Source organism: Carcharodon carcharias, chromosome 7 (assembly GCF_017639515.1).
Source record: "Carcharodon carcharias isolate sCarCar2 chromosome 7, sCarCar2.pri, whole genome shotgun sequence".
NCBI classification, from domain to species: Eukaryota; Metazoa; Chordata; class Chondrichthyes; order Lamniformes; family Lamnidae; genus Carcharodon; species Carcharodon carcharias.
Window position 1 is genome coordinate 24,361,482 of NC_054473.1, and position 18,711 is coordinate 24,380,192.

The 18,711-nt window shown below is 42.5% G+C and overlaps 1 protein-coding gene across 1 annotated transcript in view; it reads right to left on the reverse strand.

The window, feature by feature from the left end:
* The window catches only part of LOC121279984 (inter-alpha-trypsin inhibitor heavy chain H3-like), a 44,924-nt gene extending 44,599 nt beyond the window's left edge, over positions 1 to 325 (reverse strand). The window contains exon 1 of the mRNA XM_041191606.1: positions 314 to 325. Within this exon, the coding sequence (XP_041047540.1) occupies positions 314 to 325 (12 nt within the window). The remainder of the gene's footprint in view (positions 1 to 313) is intronic.
* Between the last annotated feature and the right edge of the window lie 18,386 nt (positions 326 to 18,711).

Consider the following 18,711-nt stretch of genomic DNA (forward strand, 5'->3'; position numbering starts at 1 on the left):
CATTTATCCCACATTATACTGCATCTGCCATGCATTTGCCTACTCACTCAGCTTGTCCAAATCACACTGAAGCATCTCTGCATTCTCCTCACAGCTCACACTCCCACCCAGCTTTGTGTCATCTGCAAATTTGGAGATATTACATTTAGTTCCCTCATCTAAATCATTAAGATATATTGTGAATAGCTGGGATCCCAGCACCGATCCCTGCGGTACCCCACTAGTCACTGCCTGCCATTTGGAAAAAGACAAATTTATTCCTACTCTTTATTTCCTGTCAGCCAGCCAGTTTTCTACCCATCTCGATACATACCCGCAATCCCATGCGCTTTAATTTTACATGCTAATCTCTTATGTGGGACTTTGTCGAAAGCCTTCTGAAAGTCCAAATAAACCACATCCACTGGCTCCCCCTCATCAACTCTACTCATTACATTCTCGAAAAATTCCAGTAGATTTGTCAAGCATGATTTCCCTTTTGTAAATCCATGCTGACTCTGTCTGATTCTGCCACTGTTTTCCAAGTGCTCAGCTATTAAATCTTTATAATGGACTCTAGAATTTTCCCCACTACTGATGTCAGTCTGACTGGTCAATAATTTCCTATTTTCTCTCTACCTTCCTTTTTAAATAGTGGGGTTATATTAGCTACCCTCCAATCTGGAGGAATCGTTCCAGAGTCAATAGAATCTCAGAAGATGACCACCAATGCATCCACTATTTCTAGGGCCACTTCCTGAAGTACTCTGGGATGGAGATTATCAGGCCCTGGGGATTTATCGGCCTTCAACCCCATCAATTTCTCCAACACCATTTTCCTACTAATACTGATTTCTTTCAGTTCCTCCCTCTCACTAAACCCTGTGTTCCCCAACATTTCTGGTATGTTATTTGTGTTCTCCTTTGTGAAGACCAAACCAAAGTATGTGTTTAGTTGGTCAGCCATTTCTTTGTTCCCCATTATAAATTCCCCTGTTTCTGACTGTAAGGGACCTACATTTGTCTTCACAAATCTTTTTCTCTTCACATATCTATAGAAACTTTTACAGTCAGTTTTTATTTTCCCCGCAAGCTTAATTTCCCCTTCTTAATCAATCCCTCGGTCCTCCTTTGCTGAATTCTAAACTGGTCCCAGTCCTCAGGTCTGTTGTTTTTCCTGCCCAATTTGTATGCCTCTTCCTTGGATCTAATACTATCTCTAATTTCCCTTATAAGTCATTTTGGCCACCTTTCCTATTTTACTTTTGTGCCAGACAGGAATAAACAATTGTTGCAGTTCACCCATGTGCTTTTTGAATGTTTGCCATTGCCTATCCACTGTCATCCCTTTAAGTTTCCCAATCCATCATAGCCAACTTGCATCTCATACCATCGTAGTTTCCTTTATTAACATTCAGGACCCTAATCTCAGAATCAACTACGTCACTCTCCATCTTGATGAAGAATTCTATCATATTATGGTCACTCATCCCCAAGGGCCTTCGTACAACTAGATTGCCAATTATTCCTTTCTCATTACACAATATCCAGTCTAGGATGGCCTGTTATCTAGTTGGTTATTCAACGTATTGGTCCAGAGAAACATCCCATATACAGTCCAGGAATTCCTCCTCTACGGTATTGTTACTAATTTGATTTGCCCAATCTATATGCAGATTAAAGTCATCCATAATTACAGATGTTCCTTTATTGCATGCGTCTCTAATTTCCTGTTTAATGCCATTCCCAACATCACCACTACAGTTTGGGGGTCTATATACAACCCACACTAACGTTTTTTGCCCCTTGGTGTTTCTCAGCTCTACCCATACAGATTCCACATCGTTGGAGCTAAAATCTTTCCTCACTATTACGTTAATTTCCTCTTTTACCAGCAATGCAACTCCACCACCTTTTCCTTTGTGTCTGTCCTTCCTAAATACTGACTACCCCTGGATGTTCAGTTCCCATCCCTGGTCACCCTGCAGCCTTGTCTCCGTAATCCTGACTATATCATACCTGTTTACATTTATTTACATGGTTAATTCATCCACTTTATTGCGAATGCTCCTCGCATTAAGGCATAAAGCCTTAAGGCTTGTCTTTTTAATATTACTTGTCCCAGTCCCATTATTTTTCACTGAGGCCCTGTTTGATTCTTGCCCTTGATTTCTCTGCCTATCACTTTTCTTAATCCGCTTTCTGTCTTTTGTTCTTGTCTTTGATTCCCCTTCCCCTGACTCCTTGCCATTTTAGTTTGAACCCTCCCCAACCACTCTAGCAAATATTCCCCCTCGGACATTAGTGGCGGTCCTGGCCAGGTGTAACCCGTCCAGTCTGTAATGGTCCCACCTCCCCCAGAACCAGTCCCAATGTCCCAGGAATCTGAAACCCTCCCCCTCACACCATCTCTTCAGCCACGTATTCATCCGCTATATCCTGCTATTTCTACTCTGACTAGCACGTGGCACTGGTAATAATCCTGAGATCACTACCTTTGAGGTCCTACTTTTCAACTTACCTCCTAACTCCCTATATTCTGCTTTTAGGACCTCTTCCCTTTTTTTTTTTACCTAGAGGACATCACTTACGACCTGTTAAGTTTTCTTTTTGATAAATCTTAATAGCCAATGATTCGACATTGACCAGTATTCGGGACAGTGATTAAACTTTATTCAGCACAAGTGAGACTTGAAACATTGGGTGGAATCATCCCAGATTTACACTAAGTGCAGTAACAGGCAGGTAAGATGACATTTTACCTGCTGGCTGTGATAGCGGGTTTTCATGCTATATTGTCCCAAACCCACCGCATTACTTATGCGTTCCCAGGAATCACGCCATTTCAATGCTGGGCTGGCTCTCATTCGCCCACCATGCCATCACCTCACCACTTCAGTATGCCGGGTGCCATATTTAAAGCCCAGATGCGCACACAGCTCAGTGCTTCCAGTCCACGAGTACTACAGGGAAGATGTCCGTGAAAGGCAAAAAGACTGCAGCCCCTAGGTTTAATGATGCATCTTTGGAATGCCGTTTGGATGCCGTGGAGGCCCGCTGTAATGTCCTCTACCCCCGATCTGGCTGCAGGATGGGCAATGGCACCACCAATCCAACATGGCATGCAGTGACAGCAGTGGTCAGTGCCAATGCTGCACAGAAGAGGTTGGCCATCCAATGCAGAAAGAGGATGAATGATCTCATCTGTGCAGCCATGGCATGGCAACCATCTCATCACTCTAAACTCACACACTCAAGCTCATCACACATTCACTGGCATCTCACTCACTGAGCTCAAGAGACATTACCACCCATTCTCATACAAATACCCTCACATGTCCATCTGACCTTATCTCCTCTGGAGACTGCCTCCTCAGCACTCACCATCTTGAGGCCACTTGCACAGATCAATACGTGCCCCCACACACACACTGGGATACCCCCCTTCCCCAGTACAGCTCTCGTCCGGCAGCCTCTTCCCTTGCCTGAGGCCACTTCTCCCCCTTCCCCAAGCAAGACCTTGCCCTGCAGACATTGAAAAGCCACTCACGTATGGTTGATCTGGTGGGTAGAGACCTACCATGAGCCTCCCCAGAAGTGATGCGGTGCTGTTTGCGAAGCCTGGTGCTGATGACTGTGAGTGCTGCCAAAGCAAGGTAGGCAAACAAACCTTGAAGTCCCAAGCGAAGTGCAGACTACTAGGTGCAGGTTGCTTATGTGCTGTTTTGAAACACATTGGCGTGTTTTCCCACTGACGTGGCAGACGATCCAGCCGGGGGGAGGGATGAGTCCTGTGGGTTGGCCTTATAACGATATGCTGATGTATTACACTGAGGTTCCTGACGTCCAATGGCGGAGAACGTGGCCCACCATAGCAGGCTGAGAGGATGATTGCAAACTGGTTTCACACCATTGTGAAACTGATCACGCCATATTGTCCACTCACACCACAAAACATGCCCGACACTGGTGGGCAGGGAAAATTCCGGCCATTATATTATCTGAATAGCAGTTTATAAGGTATAATCAAGTTATATTATCCCTTTTATGCCTTGGGTAAAAGCCACAATAAGAAGTGCCTGCACCTCAGCCCAAACTCCTGGCTCTTCCTCCAAGCATCTCTTGAAGTCTACACCCACTGTTTGTTCATACACCGCTTCCTATACCCTTTATGTAATTCAAAACTATTATATTTCACTCAACCAATTAATAACTGTCACTCATCATCTTGTTATCCAATTACAGAAATGTCATGCACACAAGTTTGCTCAGGTTTTGAACTAATAAACGCTAAAATCACATTTTTCTACTGTTTGAGCTGTTGTCAGTGCAGCAGTGATAATAAAAAGGACATCTTTTACACTGGAAATTTTTAATGCCTATCAGTGGTCTGATTCTGGCTAGAGAGACCTCCTCCTTATCCAATCCCGAACAAAGGCACAATTCACCCTTATTCCTTATTACATTCCAATTATAGTGCCTCGTCCCCATTTTCATGGAAACATAAATGCTTCTGCTGGCTGTTCTTCCTTATTTCTGCTGCTCTTTTAATTTAATTTTAATTAGCCATATTCTCATGCTTCTCCTATTCCAACTCCCTTGATGTTAGCCACACCTGCAAGGCATTGCGGTTTTCAAATTAATACAAAGGTAAAACTTAACACATCTAAGTGTATAGATATTCTTATAGAATGATAGGGTGGTAGTACTTAAACAGATACATTTAAGTATTAAGTATTTATCCTACAAAGCAATTTGTGAATAAAATAGAGGACTCCCACAGACCTATTTGGCTATGCTTTGGAATTTTGTCCCAATGAAACTCTCTTGATTGTTAAAAACAGGTAGTCAACTGACACTTTAACATCTGAAATTTAGCTGCCTAATTTATATTTTGGTGGCGTCACAAAACCAGTTAAATTTCTACCCAGACAGAAACATTTTAAAAGTCAAGATTTTTTTTCTTTTGTTGCAGGAACAAATATAATGAACCAATGTTGAAAGCAGTAAGACTTCTGGACAAGGCCCATCAAGACAAGCAACTCCCTGAAAGACAAGCAACTCCATTTTGTTAAATGATGTGATCCAAATGAAGGTTAGTGAAAATAAATACCTTATATTTCTGCCTTGTGAAAGACCGTCCAATGGAATTAAATTTTGAAACTGGAAAGGGATAGGGTAGACATGAGACAGACAATATCAGGTCTTGTGTTCTGGTGCTTTCTTTGCTGCTGAAAAGAAGTTCTTTGAAAACATTGCAACATTTCATAACCGATGCCTTCAGATAATAAAATACAAAAATAGGAGTAAAACGTTTTGTGTTCCTTTTAGAAATTGCCAAACTAGAGGGATTGTCTATCTTACAAATTCGGGACTGCATTAGAAATCTTCCTGGATTCACTTCCTTTCAGGGTTAATTCCCACTGCCCTTAATCTGTTCGTGCAGCAGTAGGACCCAGGAGTGTAACAGTTGTCCCTTATGATCAAGACTACATTTCTGTATCTGAAAAGAAACAACTTGCATTCATATAGCACAATTCTTGTCCATAGGATTTCCCAAAGCACTTTACAGAAAATTAATTATTTTTGAAGTTTAATTACTGCTGCCAATTCCCTCAGAGGTAGGCTCCACAAAGAGCACTATGTTCACAGCCATAAAATTTTGGGAGTCCTCATGTATATTGACAATTTTTTTTCTGAAGTTGGTTGAGAGATAAATATTGATCAGGACACCGATGAGAATTCCCCAGCTTTTCTTCAAAATAGTATCAAGGATTCTTTTACGCTTAGCTGAGACAATTTAATGTCCTAACTGAAAGACAGCACATTGAATGTTGCAACACTCCCTCAGTTCTGCACTGTTGTCCTTAATTATGGTGCTTAAGACTCTAAAGTGTGATTTGAAGCCACAAATTTTTGACTCAGAGGCAAGAGAGCTACTATTGAACCATGCCTAACACTTTATACACATACACAAAGATTATCGGGGGTAGGGGGAATGTGGAGTTGAGGCCACAATCAGATTAACCACGATTTTATCAAATGACGGAGCAGGTTGAAGGGGCCGAATGGCCTACTCCTGCTCCTAATTCGTATATTCGCATGTACTCCTTCTATTTCTCCAAAGGCAGGCTGAATTAACACTGGGTGAGCAAAGTTTTATTTCAGTGCTGCTTTATACCATGGTTGTTAAAACATGCAGAATAATGAGATTAACGAGAGCAACTTGAATCAATTTCTCCAGTATCTATTTGTGCACAATTACAAAAGAGGTCAGCTGTCCAAAAGAAACTAAAGTATTTCTGAAGTACATGCCATGCAATGCCTGTATTAGTGATAAGAGTACAGCAACGAATGTCTTAGTCATTTTATAATGGGACTTAAACTACTGCTAATGTAACCCAAGTCAAACCTTCTCCCTGTCCTGATAGAACCCTTTAATGAGTCTGTGAAAAATAGAAATACCTGAATAGTCATTTATTTTACCTCAGATTTGTAGCACATTTATCTAAGAACTGAGTTCTCCAAATGAGCAGTTCCAAAATAAATTATATTTGCTTATTTTCATTACAGGAGAATCAAACCCAACAAAAATCCAGCAGAATGTTAAAAATGCTGCCAATGACAGGTACAACGTGTACTGCCTTGGCTTTGGTTATGATGTTAAGTACATTTTTCTGGAGAAAATGGCACTGGAGAATAATGGTATAGAATGGAGAATTTATGAGGATTCAGATGCTCCCATTATTATTAAATATTTACAGATGTTGGCTCACTTTGAATGGCTCAGAATTTCCTCAGATGCTCCCATTGCTGCTGTAACTTCAACGTGAGTGCTGCCAAAAGCCTGTTGACACTAGTGGACTGGGTTACAACCACACTTCCAGTAAAGTTATATTGGTGGAGTGGGAGCATCTCTGAGAAAAATCCGCCTAGGATTTAACCCAACACCCCAGGCAAGAACAAGATGACTTCAGGATGGACACCCAGTTTATAGCCACCCGATTTTGCTCACTATTGATATTTACAAGAACACAAGAATTAGGAGCAGGAGTAGGCTGTTTGGCATTCAAGCCTGTTCCTCCATTTGATAAGATCATGGATGATCTGATTGTGATCTCAACTCCACTTTCCTGTCTTCCCCTATAACCCATGACCCCCTTGTCGATCAAAAATCTATCTCAGTCAGCTTTGAATATATTCAATGACCCTGCTCTACTGCTCTCTAGGGAAGAGAATTTCACAGACTAACGACCCTCTGAAAGAAAAAAATTGCCTCATCTCATTCTTAAATGGAAGACTCTTATTTTTTAAGCTGTGTCCCTGAGCTGTCCACTTCCCCAAAAGGGGAAACTTCCTCCCAGTTCCATCGTGCCAAGTCCACTCAGGATCTTATATGTTTCAATAAGGTCACCTCTCATTTTTCTAAACTGTTATAGGTATAGGCTCAACCTGTTCAACCTTTACTTCATAAGCTAACCTCTTATCCCAGGAAACAGTCGAGTGAGCCTTCTCTAAGCTTCTTCAAATACAATTATATCCTTTCTTAAGTAAGGAACTGTATGAAGTACTCCTGATGCAGTCTCACTAAGGCCCTGTACAACTGTAGTGACACTTCCTACTTTTATACATTTCAATAAATGCCTACATTCCCATTTGCCTTCCTAATCACTTGTTGCATATCTGCACCTGCATACTAACTTTTTAGAACTATTTGACTTCAATGTTGCACATAATTGGATGGGAAGGATGTGCTGCACAAAGTCATTCATAACATTTCAGTAAGGCAGCAGTTTCACTTATAAGTTACAGCTTGTATTTGTATATGGTAAGCATTTAAAGTGCTGTAAGGTTGGGAGAATGCTTTGAATGGGACAGCAGTTGTAGATTAATACAAGTACAGGGAAAGATTTTGTGACATGTACTTGGGGCAGTTTCCTATGAGAAGTCATTGCACAGTCTTGCAATGGCATCTTTCTACAGGTTTGCCATCCTCTTTCAAATTTGAAACCAGGTTTTCTGGTTTGAAACCAGGTTTTCATAGCAGTTTGCATACTGTCAGCTGCAACGGAGTAGGAAATCTTAGAAATCCTTAATATCAGGAGTAAATGGTCTTGCAATCTCAGTTTGTGTTTCAATAGGGGTTTTCACACTAAAGACTCATCAATGTTATGGTAACTTAGAAAGTATGTCAAATTCTTTATTTTTTTTTTCTTTTTCACAGGGCTTTTATGATGAGGTGGTGAATCCCTTACTTTTAGATATTGAATTGCAATATCCAGAGAATGCCATTTCAGAATTAACTCAGGCCAGTTTTAAACAGTATTATGATGGATCTAAAATTGTCATGGCTGGCAAGATTTCAGACAGTAATCTGGATTTATTCATAGCAGAGGTCTTTGCTCAATCTGTAAGTATTCTCTAGCAGTTATTACAATTTGTTTATTTACATTTTTGATGAATCATAGACCACAGTAATGCAGTGCAATATTAAGTTATTTAGCCCATTGTGCCTATGCCAACTCTTTTAAAGGACTATCCACTTAAGTTTATTTCACTCCCATTTTCTTATAACTTTCTAAAATTGTTTTCTTACAATTATTTATCTACTTCCCTTTTAAATGATATTATCATGGATTCTGTTTCTATTAATTTCACTGGGGTCTGTAGGATTGTCCTAAAAATTTCCATACAAAAATCTCCTAGAATCATAAAATGATACAGCACAGAAGACCATTTGCCCCATCAAGCCTGAAATGGCTCTTCGAAAGAACTATCCAATTAATCCCACTCCCTTGCTTTTCAACGTAGCCCATCATTTTTTTTCATTTTCTCTACAGCATCTTATCAAGACTCCTTCAATGGCACCGTCCAAGCCGTAACCTCCACCACCTAGAAGGACAAGGGCAGGCAGCAGGTGCATGACAACACCATCACGTGGAATTTCCCCTCCAAGTCACACGCCATCCTTGGAACTATGGCCGGGATTTTCCTTGCCCGCCAGCATCGGGTGTGTTTCGTGGCATGAGTGGACAATATGTCAAGAAGGCCAAAAATTGGTTTCACGGCGTTGTGAAACCAGTTTGCGGTCATCAGCTCCAACTGCCAATGGCGGGCTGCGTTCCCCGCCATCGGACATCGGGAAGGCATTACCTTGGATGGGCTGCATTTTGCTTGGGACTTCAAGGCTTGTTTGCCTACCTTGCTTCGGTCAGCGCTCACAGTCATCAGTGGCAGGCTTCACAGACAACATCACTTCACTTTTAGGAGGGCTCACGGGTAGGTCGCTACCTACCAGATCAGCCATATTTGGGTGGCTTTTCAATGTCTGCAGGGCAAGGTCTTGCTTGGGGAAGGCGGCAAAGTTGCCTCAGGCAAGGGGAGAGGCTCAAGACGAGAGCTGTACTGGGGAAGGTGGGTATCCCAGGGTGTGTGTGGGGGCACATGTTGATCTGTGCAAGTGGCCTCAAGATGATGAGTGCTGAGGAGGCAGTCTCCAGAGGAGATGAGGCCAGATTGACATGTGAGGCTTTGTATGTGAGAGTGTTGATGTCCCTTGAGCTGGCAGTGAGTGAGATGCCAGTGAATGTGTGATGGGCTTGAGTGTGTGAGTTGCTATACTCTAGCTGCACTGATGAGATCATTCATCCTGTATCTGCCAACCTCTTCTGAGCATTGATCACCACTGATTACCAAGCCCGAGTGATAATGTAGCTGCCCTCCTGCGGCCAGAGCGGAGGTAGAGGACATCATAGCAGGCCTCCACAGCGTCCAAAAGGTGCTCAAGGGCTGCAGCTGTCTTGCCTTTCGGGGCCATGTCTTCTTTGTAGCAGTCCTGGGCTGGAAGCACTGAGCGCTGCTGTACTTTAAATGTGGTGCCTGCAGTGATGAAGCGGCGAGGCGGTGGCATGGTGGGCAAATGAGAATCCTCCCACCATGGAAACGGCATGTTTCCCGGGAATGCATAAGCAATGCAATGGGTTTGGGATGTTATGGCGTGAAACCACACCATCGCGGCCGGCGGGTAAAACGTTGTTTTACCTACCCGCTACCGTACTTAGTACAAATCTGGGATGATTCTGCCCGATATTGCTGATCCTTCATTGCCTCTGGTTCAAAACCCTGGAACTCCCTTTATAACAGCACTGTGAGTGTTCCTACAACGTATGGACTGCAGCGGTTCAAGCAGGCACCACACCACCACCTTTGCAAGGGCAATTAGGGATAGGCAATAAATGCTGGCCTAGCTAGGGACATCCACATCCCTTGAACGAGTATTTAAAAAATCCAAATTTTATTCAATTTCCTTTTGAAAGTTATTTATCTGCTATTCCCCACCACCTTTTCAAGCAGTGCATTCCAAATCATAACAACTCGCTGTATAAAAAATGGTTTCCTCCTATCGCATCTTGATCTTTTTCCAAACACCTTACTGTGTCCTCTGGTTACTGACCCTTCTGCCATTGGCAACAATTTCTCCTTATTTACTTTATCAAAACCCTTTTGCACTTTGAATATCTGCATCAAATTTCCCCTTAAGCTTCTGTGCTCCGAGGACAACCTTGTTCTCTCCAAGTAACCAAAATGTTTTATCCCTGGTACCATTTGAGTAAAACTGCTTTGCACCACCTTTAAAGCTTCTTCCTAAAATTTGATGCCCAGAATTGGGCACAGTACTCCAGCAGGGGCCTAAGCAGTATTTTATAAAGGTTTGATATACTTTTGTTGATTTCATACTCTTTGCCTCCATTTATTAAATCAAGAATGACTTTGTAACAGCCTTCAAAGATTTGTGTACATACAACCCCAGGTCTGTTTGTTCCTTACCCCATTTAAAATTGTACCATTTAGTTTATGTTGCCTTTCCTCAATCTTCCTCCCAAAATGGATCATGTCACGTCACACTTCTCTGCGTTAAATATAATCTGCCTTGTATCTTACCTTTTCACCAGTTTGCCTATGTCCTCCTGAAGTCTGTTACTATCCCCCTCACTGTTGACTATTTCCAAGTTTCAGGTCATCTGCAAACTTTGACATTCTACCCTATATATCCAAGTCATTAATATATATCAAAACGAGCAGTGATCCCAGCACCAATCCCTGGTAGGTATCTCTGTACATCTGGCTTTACTGAAGAAAAGGACGCTGCCAAAGTCACATCAAAGGAGGAAGTAGAAGAGAAATTAGTATAAAATATCAAAAAGGGATTTAAAAGGTTGGCAGCGCTCAAAGTAAAAGAGTTACCCATTCTGGACTGGATGCACCTTAGGTTGCTGAGGGAAGCATGGAAATTGCAGAAACTCTGGCTGCCGTCTTCCAATCCTCCTTTAATATGGGACTAGTGCTAGAGGTCTACCTGAAAAATAATAATTTACCACTACTCTCTACTTTCTATCCCTTAGCCAATTTTGTATTCAGACACTGCCACTTTAATCCTATGGGCTTCAATTTTGTTAACAGGTCTATTATGGGCCCTTTTCAAGAGCAATTACAGAAGGGCAATATATGCTGGTCATACCAGTGATGCTTACATCCCAAGTGCACTTGCTGAATGTCCAGATATACAACATCAAATGCACTACCCTCACCCTCTCTGTTACTTCTCAAAAAATTCAATGAAGTCAATCAAACACATTTTGCCTTTAACCAATCCATGTTGGCTTTCACTTATTAACTCATATTTTTCCAAGTGTCAATAATATTTTCCCAGATCATGTCTCCAGGCTGATTGACCTATAATTGCCTAGTGTATTCCACTCCCTCCTCCTCCACTTTTTGAATATTTTTCAATCCTCCACTCCTCTGGCAACACTCCTATATCTAAGGAAGATTAGAACTCCCACAATTTCCATGCTTGCTTCCCTCAGCAACCTAACGTGCATCCAGTCTAGACTGGGTGACTCTTTTACTTCGAGCGCTGCCAATCTTTTAAATCCCTCTTCAATATTTTTATGCTCTCTAATTTCTCTTCTACCTCCTCCTATAATGTGACATCGGCAGCATCCTTTTCTTCAGTAAAGCCAGATGTAAAGTATTCATTTAGTACCCATGCCATGCCCTCTGCCTCCTTAAGAAGATCTTTTGGTCCCTAATTATCACCACCCTTCCTTCACTACTTATATGTTTGGGTTCCCTTTTGTGTTATGCACTACTCTGTTCTCATATACTCATTTTTTTTATTCTTTCACAGGATGTGGGTATCACTGGCTAGGCCAGCATTTGTTGCCCATCCGTAATTGCTCTTGAGAAGATGGTGGTGAGCTGCCTTCCTGAACTGCTACAGACCATGTGGTTTAGGTACACCACAATGATGTTAGGGAGGCAATTCCAGGATTTTAACCCAGCAACAGTGAAGGAACAGTGATATAGCTCCAAATCAGGATGGTGTGTGGCTTGGAGGGTAGCTTGGAGGTGGTGGTGTTCCCATGCATTTGCTCCTGTCCTTCTAGGTGGTAGAGGTTGCAGATTTGGAAGATGCTGTCAAAGGAGTCTTGGTGAGTTGCTGCAGTGCATCTTGTAAATGGTATACATTGCTGCCACTGTTTGCCCATATTATTTCTTTTTTCAGTTTTTCACTGCACTTTTCATATTCAGCTTACTTTTATTCTGAATTAGCAGCTTGGCATTTATCTTAAGCTTCCTATTTCTGTTCCATTTTAATCTCTATCTCTTTAGCCATTCAATGAGTTCCAGATTTGGAACTGCTTGGTTTTCTCCTCATGGGAATGTGTTTCATCTGTTCCCAAAGCATCCAGTCTTGTTTTATTGATTTAGCTAGTTATCTCTATCTATTTATTTGTTTGTATATTTATTTATATGTTTGTTTGTGGACATTGCTGGCAAGGTCAGCATTTCTTTCCCATCCCAACTGCCCTTGAGAAAATGATGGTGAGCCATCTTCTTGAACTGCTGCAGTCTGTGTAGCTTAGGTGCACCCAGAAATATAGGGAGCTTCAGGATATTGATCCAATAATAATGAGGAAATGGTGATATATTTCCATGTGTGGATGGTTTGCAGGTAGCGATGTTCCCATGCTCCTGCTGCCCATGTCCCCTTCTAACTGGTACCGGTTGTGGGTTTGGAAGGTGCTGGCGAACAAGCATCTCCTTGAAAACTTAAAGTGTAGCAGAACATGTCAGAAGCAGCAACAGGCTGCTAAAAATGAGATGTCAACCTGGTGAAGCTGCAACACATACATGCTAAATAGCAGAAGCAGTGTGTTACTGACCGAGATAAGTGATCCTACACTAATGGATCAGATCAAAGTTCTGCAGTCCTGCCACATACAGTTATGAATGGTGATGGGTGATTAAACAACTAACTAGAGGAGGAGGGCCTATAAACATATCCAAGCTCAATGATGGTGGAGGTCAGCATGTCAGTGCAAAAGACAAAGCTGAAGCATTTTCAGCCATCTTTAGCCAGTGTGGTTCACTCAACGTGATATCGAGATATGGCTGAATACACTGGAGATAGCAAAGACTAAGGGTCCTGACAACCTCCTAGCTGTAGTACTGAAGATTTGCACTCCAGAACTAGCTGTGCCTGTAGTCAGGCTGTCCCAGGACAGCTTCAACACTGGCATCCACCTGACAATGTGAGAAATTGCTCAAGTTATGTCCTGTCCACAAAAGGCAGGACAAAATCCAACCCAGCCGACTATCGCACCATCAGCAAAGTGATGGATGGTGTCATCACCAGTGCTATCAAGCAGCATTTACTCAGCAATAACCTGCTCATCAGTGCTTAGTTTGGGTTCTGCAAGGCAAATTGGCTTAAGACCTCATTACCTTGGTCCAAACATGGATAAAAGAGCTGAATTACAGGGGTGAGGTGAGAGTGACTGCCCTTGACATCAAGGCATTTGACCGACTGTGGCATCCAAGAGCCCTGTCGAAATTGAAATCAGTGGAAATTGGGTAAGACTTTCCACTGGTTGGAGTCATACCTAGCAAAAAGGAGCAAAAGAAGATGGTTGTTGTTATTGGGGCCAATCATCTCAACCGAGGACTTGATAATTAAGTACTATCTGTTCACATTGTATATTGTATAAATCCTATCAATTTTTGTTTTTCCGAGAGATGAAAATAAGTGCTTTATGCCTAACAATTAATTGTGAAAATGTTACAAATTAACAGTATCTTTAAAACATAGTTAACTGCAAATTGTGAGCTAGGGTCAACAAAGTGTCATGTACTTTCCTGATCTTTTAACAGAAGATTCAACCAATCTCCTTAATTTTCCAACAGGCCAATGAAGACCTAACTCTAAAAGCTGGTGAAGGTATCAGAAGTTGAAAATGTTACTCAACAGCAGCAATACATTTTTGGTGATTTCACTGAGCGACTGTGGGCTTATTTGACCATACAATAGCTCTTAGAGAAGCGGTAAAGTAGCAAGTTTTCTGTCTGCAAAGTTGAAATACAAAAAACTGGTTTATGTATAAGCAGTGATTGGTATCATATCCGATCCATCACCTGAAAGATAGGTTAATGCTTTGCTATTAACTCATCATTATCCTTTAGTTTTACTAACTATAGCTGTCACTAGTGCAAAATGGCTAAATAATCATTCTAGTTTAATTATCGGTTTTGATTACTTGTAGAGGAATGGCACGTAAACAGTTAAACATGAATACAAGAAAATTACTTAAGTGACAGCACAGCTAGTTACAGCATTGGATAACAATATGTTACAAAATTAATTGCTACCAATTGTTATATTTAGGGTTTCCGCAGAGACCAATGAAAAGAAAAACCTAACAGACTGAATCCTGGAACTTTCACTCAAGTACAGCTTTGTAACACCATTTAACATCAATGGTTGTCACAAAACCAGAGGAAAATAAGAAAGACAGCTTTGTGGCTGACAAACCGTCAGAAGATGGTAATGTTTGAATAAAACTACCCTTAGATGAGCCTTGATTTTGCAATTGAAGTTCACCTTGTATATCAGTCAACAGATTTGATTTAAAAAGCTATATGTTTTGCTAACACACAGACTTCATCTTTCAATTAATTGTTAATTAAAGGTCACTGCAGTCCTAAAGCTAAAAGTAACGGCATTAAAACAAATAATCTTCAAAAAAAAAAAATCAAATTCTACAAATAAATTACATTCTGAACAAATTGGGATTCTTCATATGACCAAAGGCAGCTAAGAGTTTCAATTGTATTTAAGGAATATAGTTGATTGTCCATGAAATTGCTCCTTAGAGGCAAATATAGTGTTTTATAATGAAAAAAACATTATGCTATGAAAAACACAGTTGTATTATTAGGTGGGAATGTCGATATCCTGTGCTGTAGGCCATCAAAAAAAAAAACTAGAAAAATATGAGTCTCCAGTCCGGATTTTGACTTCAAGGTCAGGTGCACTGAGACCAAAGAATTCCCAGCTCTGCGAACCCAATCTTTAAAATAGCTGTCTGAACTTCTAATTTTCAGTGGGGTTAGGGTGGGGGAGGGTTGGCTGGGCAGGTTCAAATAGAAGCTGGGATGGGTGGGCCAGGAAGTAGTGAGGGCTGGAAAGCAGATCTGGCTCATGTTGGGCATCTCGGGCACAGATAAAAACGGGCCTTCAGAAAGCCCATTTGAGAGGTAGGTCATCAATGGTGAAGTCCCTGTGCCTCGGAGGACATGTCATCCCCTTGTCAAGTGAATGTCAAAGTTGTAAATGTTGTCCAACTGTTAGCTGACACTAGAATGTATGGCCCATCATGGGCTTTCCCTCTGGGAGATTTGTCATTGTTGCTGCCTAATCAAAGTATACTGTACTGAACCATTGAAAGCATGGAGTGGATTCTCAAGATACAAGCTATGGAGGTGGCACTGTCTTGCCACCACTATCCTGCACAGATATTATGCAGTCATGTGGTAGTTGCCAAGACTCAGTGGGTGAACAGTGCCATGCTCATTATCCTATCTACTTGCCCTCTTGCCACTCATCTATCAGGATGTACCAACACATTTGACCCTTGACCGGGTCCATCACAACTACACACTGCCATGGCATAACAGTGTGACCAAGAGGAAGGAACCAGTAGGGCTGTCAGTAGTCATAGAGCACAGCATACACAGCCGATTTGCGCAGAACCATTTTCTCCACCAAACCTTACCAGTAATCATCAATGATTTAGCGAAAATGGTTAGTGCATGTAAACACAAAAATGAATGAGATCATTGTAACCTGGTTCGCACCCTTTTCGCCTCACATTTTTATTCATAGAATGTCACACAGAGGAAACATAGGGGAAGGGATGGGTCTAGCTGCCCCACACTTTTCTAGCCAGGACCTTCAAGTTCTGATGGAAGAGGTCCAGAAGACTTGCTGGCTGCTGTAAAGCACCTGCAGCAACCAAGAAAGCCTGGATTCAAATAGTGGCTGCAGTGAGTGCAGAAGACCATCAGCACTCATGGATTTAGAACAGGAAAAGATCAGTGATCTGCTACATCCCAGCAAGGTGAGTAACTTGACTGATCCACACAGAGCTTTAATGGAAGGGTCATAGTTGCATGCTGCAGCTAAGGTGTGAGATATGGCACATACCTCTGCTTCAGCATTGAGTCTTGTAGTGTATGCAGCTCATATTAGGTGGGCACAGCACACGTATGAATGAGCACTGTGATGCAAAGATACAATGAAGAGCAATATCCTGCCATGCACTATATATCAGGCTAACGTAAGCTCATGTTGTTGTTGCAGACCAGAAGAGTGACAAATGCCGTGGAGATAGCCTGGGCTGGGGGGTGGGTCAGCCTGGCTGAGAAGCATCCATCCCGTGGAACAGATAGCCAGGAGGTTACCAGGGCGCCTGAGCAGCTGTCTGTTGGTGATGGCGAATTGCCTTTAGCAGGTGATAAAGGCGGTGTTGAAATCATCTTGGCAGATGGTCGTAATGATGGAAATCATGGTATCAGTTCATTGAGCACAAGGATACTGGCATGGAGATCGTGCAATGATGGTGTTGCATCATAAGGGCAATTCAATCATGCTTAAGACAATGGCATGCATCAATGAAACTCACCACACCAGAGTGCAGGAGGAGGAGTCAGAGATATCTGTGCACCATCCTCCTCAGAGGAGGGAGAAAAGTCACGACGATGCTCTAGTGGGCAGGAAAGTGGAACATCAGGAGTCAGCTTTTTGGCACAATATTTAGGTAATCAGCAGATGTGTGGACATCTGGCTGAGTTTCCTGCGGCAGTGGGAGCTCTTAGACTGTGAATGGTGGAGTCCCTTGCCGTCATGAGCTCCACATTGTGCTGGGTCTTACCACTTGAGCTCTGAAAGTGACATATGGCCACTGTCATGGAGACACACATGCAGCAGAACTCAGAGTGGGTGCAAGAGCAGCATCTTGGCCAGGAAAGTGTGCAAGCCTCCCTCAGTAGCCTGGATCAATCCACTCAGAGTATGAGCGCTGGCATCCTCAGAGTACATGAAGAGCTGTGTACCCTTAACAAGGCGGTTGCACTGTTAGCACGGAGGTTGCTGCAATGGATGACTGCCGCGCACCATTAACCCCACCTGAAAGCCAACCCAAGACGGTGGAGGTAACTGAGGAGGGTGAAGGTACCTGGAGTTTTTCAGCATCCTGATCTTCTTCCACATCCCCAGCCCATCTGTCAGAGCCCTCGTCTGCTGCACATGTGCCAGTGACCACAGCTGCCTATGCAGAGATGCAGAGGTGCAGTCCGAAGGAGGTCCCCAACAGGTGCCTGCACGACAAGGTAGGCCACCTTGCTCCTCATTGCCGTTTAGACAGAGAAGTGGACAGCCTGCCTCCACCTCCTCTGAGGCAATAGGGGAGGTAATTCGTAGGAGTGTGCGAGAGCAAAGGGTACCGTCTCGCCTAGAGCACTAATGGCTTCACCATGGTTATACTTTGCACATTGTATATAGCACATTTGAGCACTTCTTGAATATATTTACTTACTCTTGTACATGACTTGGTGTGTGTTTGTACACTAGAGAGGTCAAAAAGAATGGCAACATTATGAAGGCAGTTCTTCCCAGTAGTAATGAGGTCGGCATGCAGAGGTCCATCTCGATGTGCCGTCAACAGGATCAAGATTGATGGCTAATTTGTAATGCTTTGAAGGGCTTCTTCTCTGCTGTATCACATAAGATTCCAGAAGTCAAAAGCTCAAGTACTGAGATGCACCTTGTATCTTTCATTGTTCATCCAAGCTTGACCTTAAGGGAGGTTCAATGATCAGACTTCACGAATCGATGCTGGGCAGCAGGTATATCTGAAGCATGAGTGCTGGGTGCAAGACATTCATTCTGCACTGCAGTGTTGCACATTGGCCTAGTGTAGGCATCACAGCTCAAGAGGCCATGTATCGTGTAGCTGCTATTGATCATCTGCCCTGCCCACTGCATTTGCGTTCCAGGTGTCACAAGATGTGCTTTATCTGGTAAGCAGAGGTATATGGAAGTCAGGAACATTGCATGTGGTGCCCACGTCAAGAACTGGACCACTGGCCAGAATGAATGGTGCCCAAGTTCTTTCGAAGAGCTGTTTGTTTGCATGCATAGTTATGGGTTCCTCATACTTGAGATATCTTATCTGCATGTATGCTACAACATACAATCCTATCAGCATGTACATGGTTTGGAGTCTGATGTCATGTCACTCTCCGCATTATGGCCCCTCATTTACAGTCGATGATATTCTTGTGAGGGGGCCAGTTTGTGAGTGACAGGTTGGGGACCTCCTTCAGCAT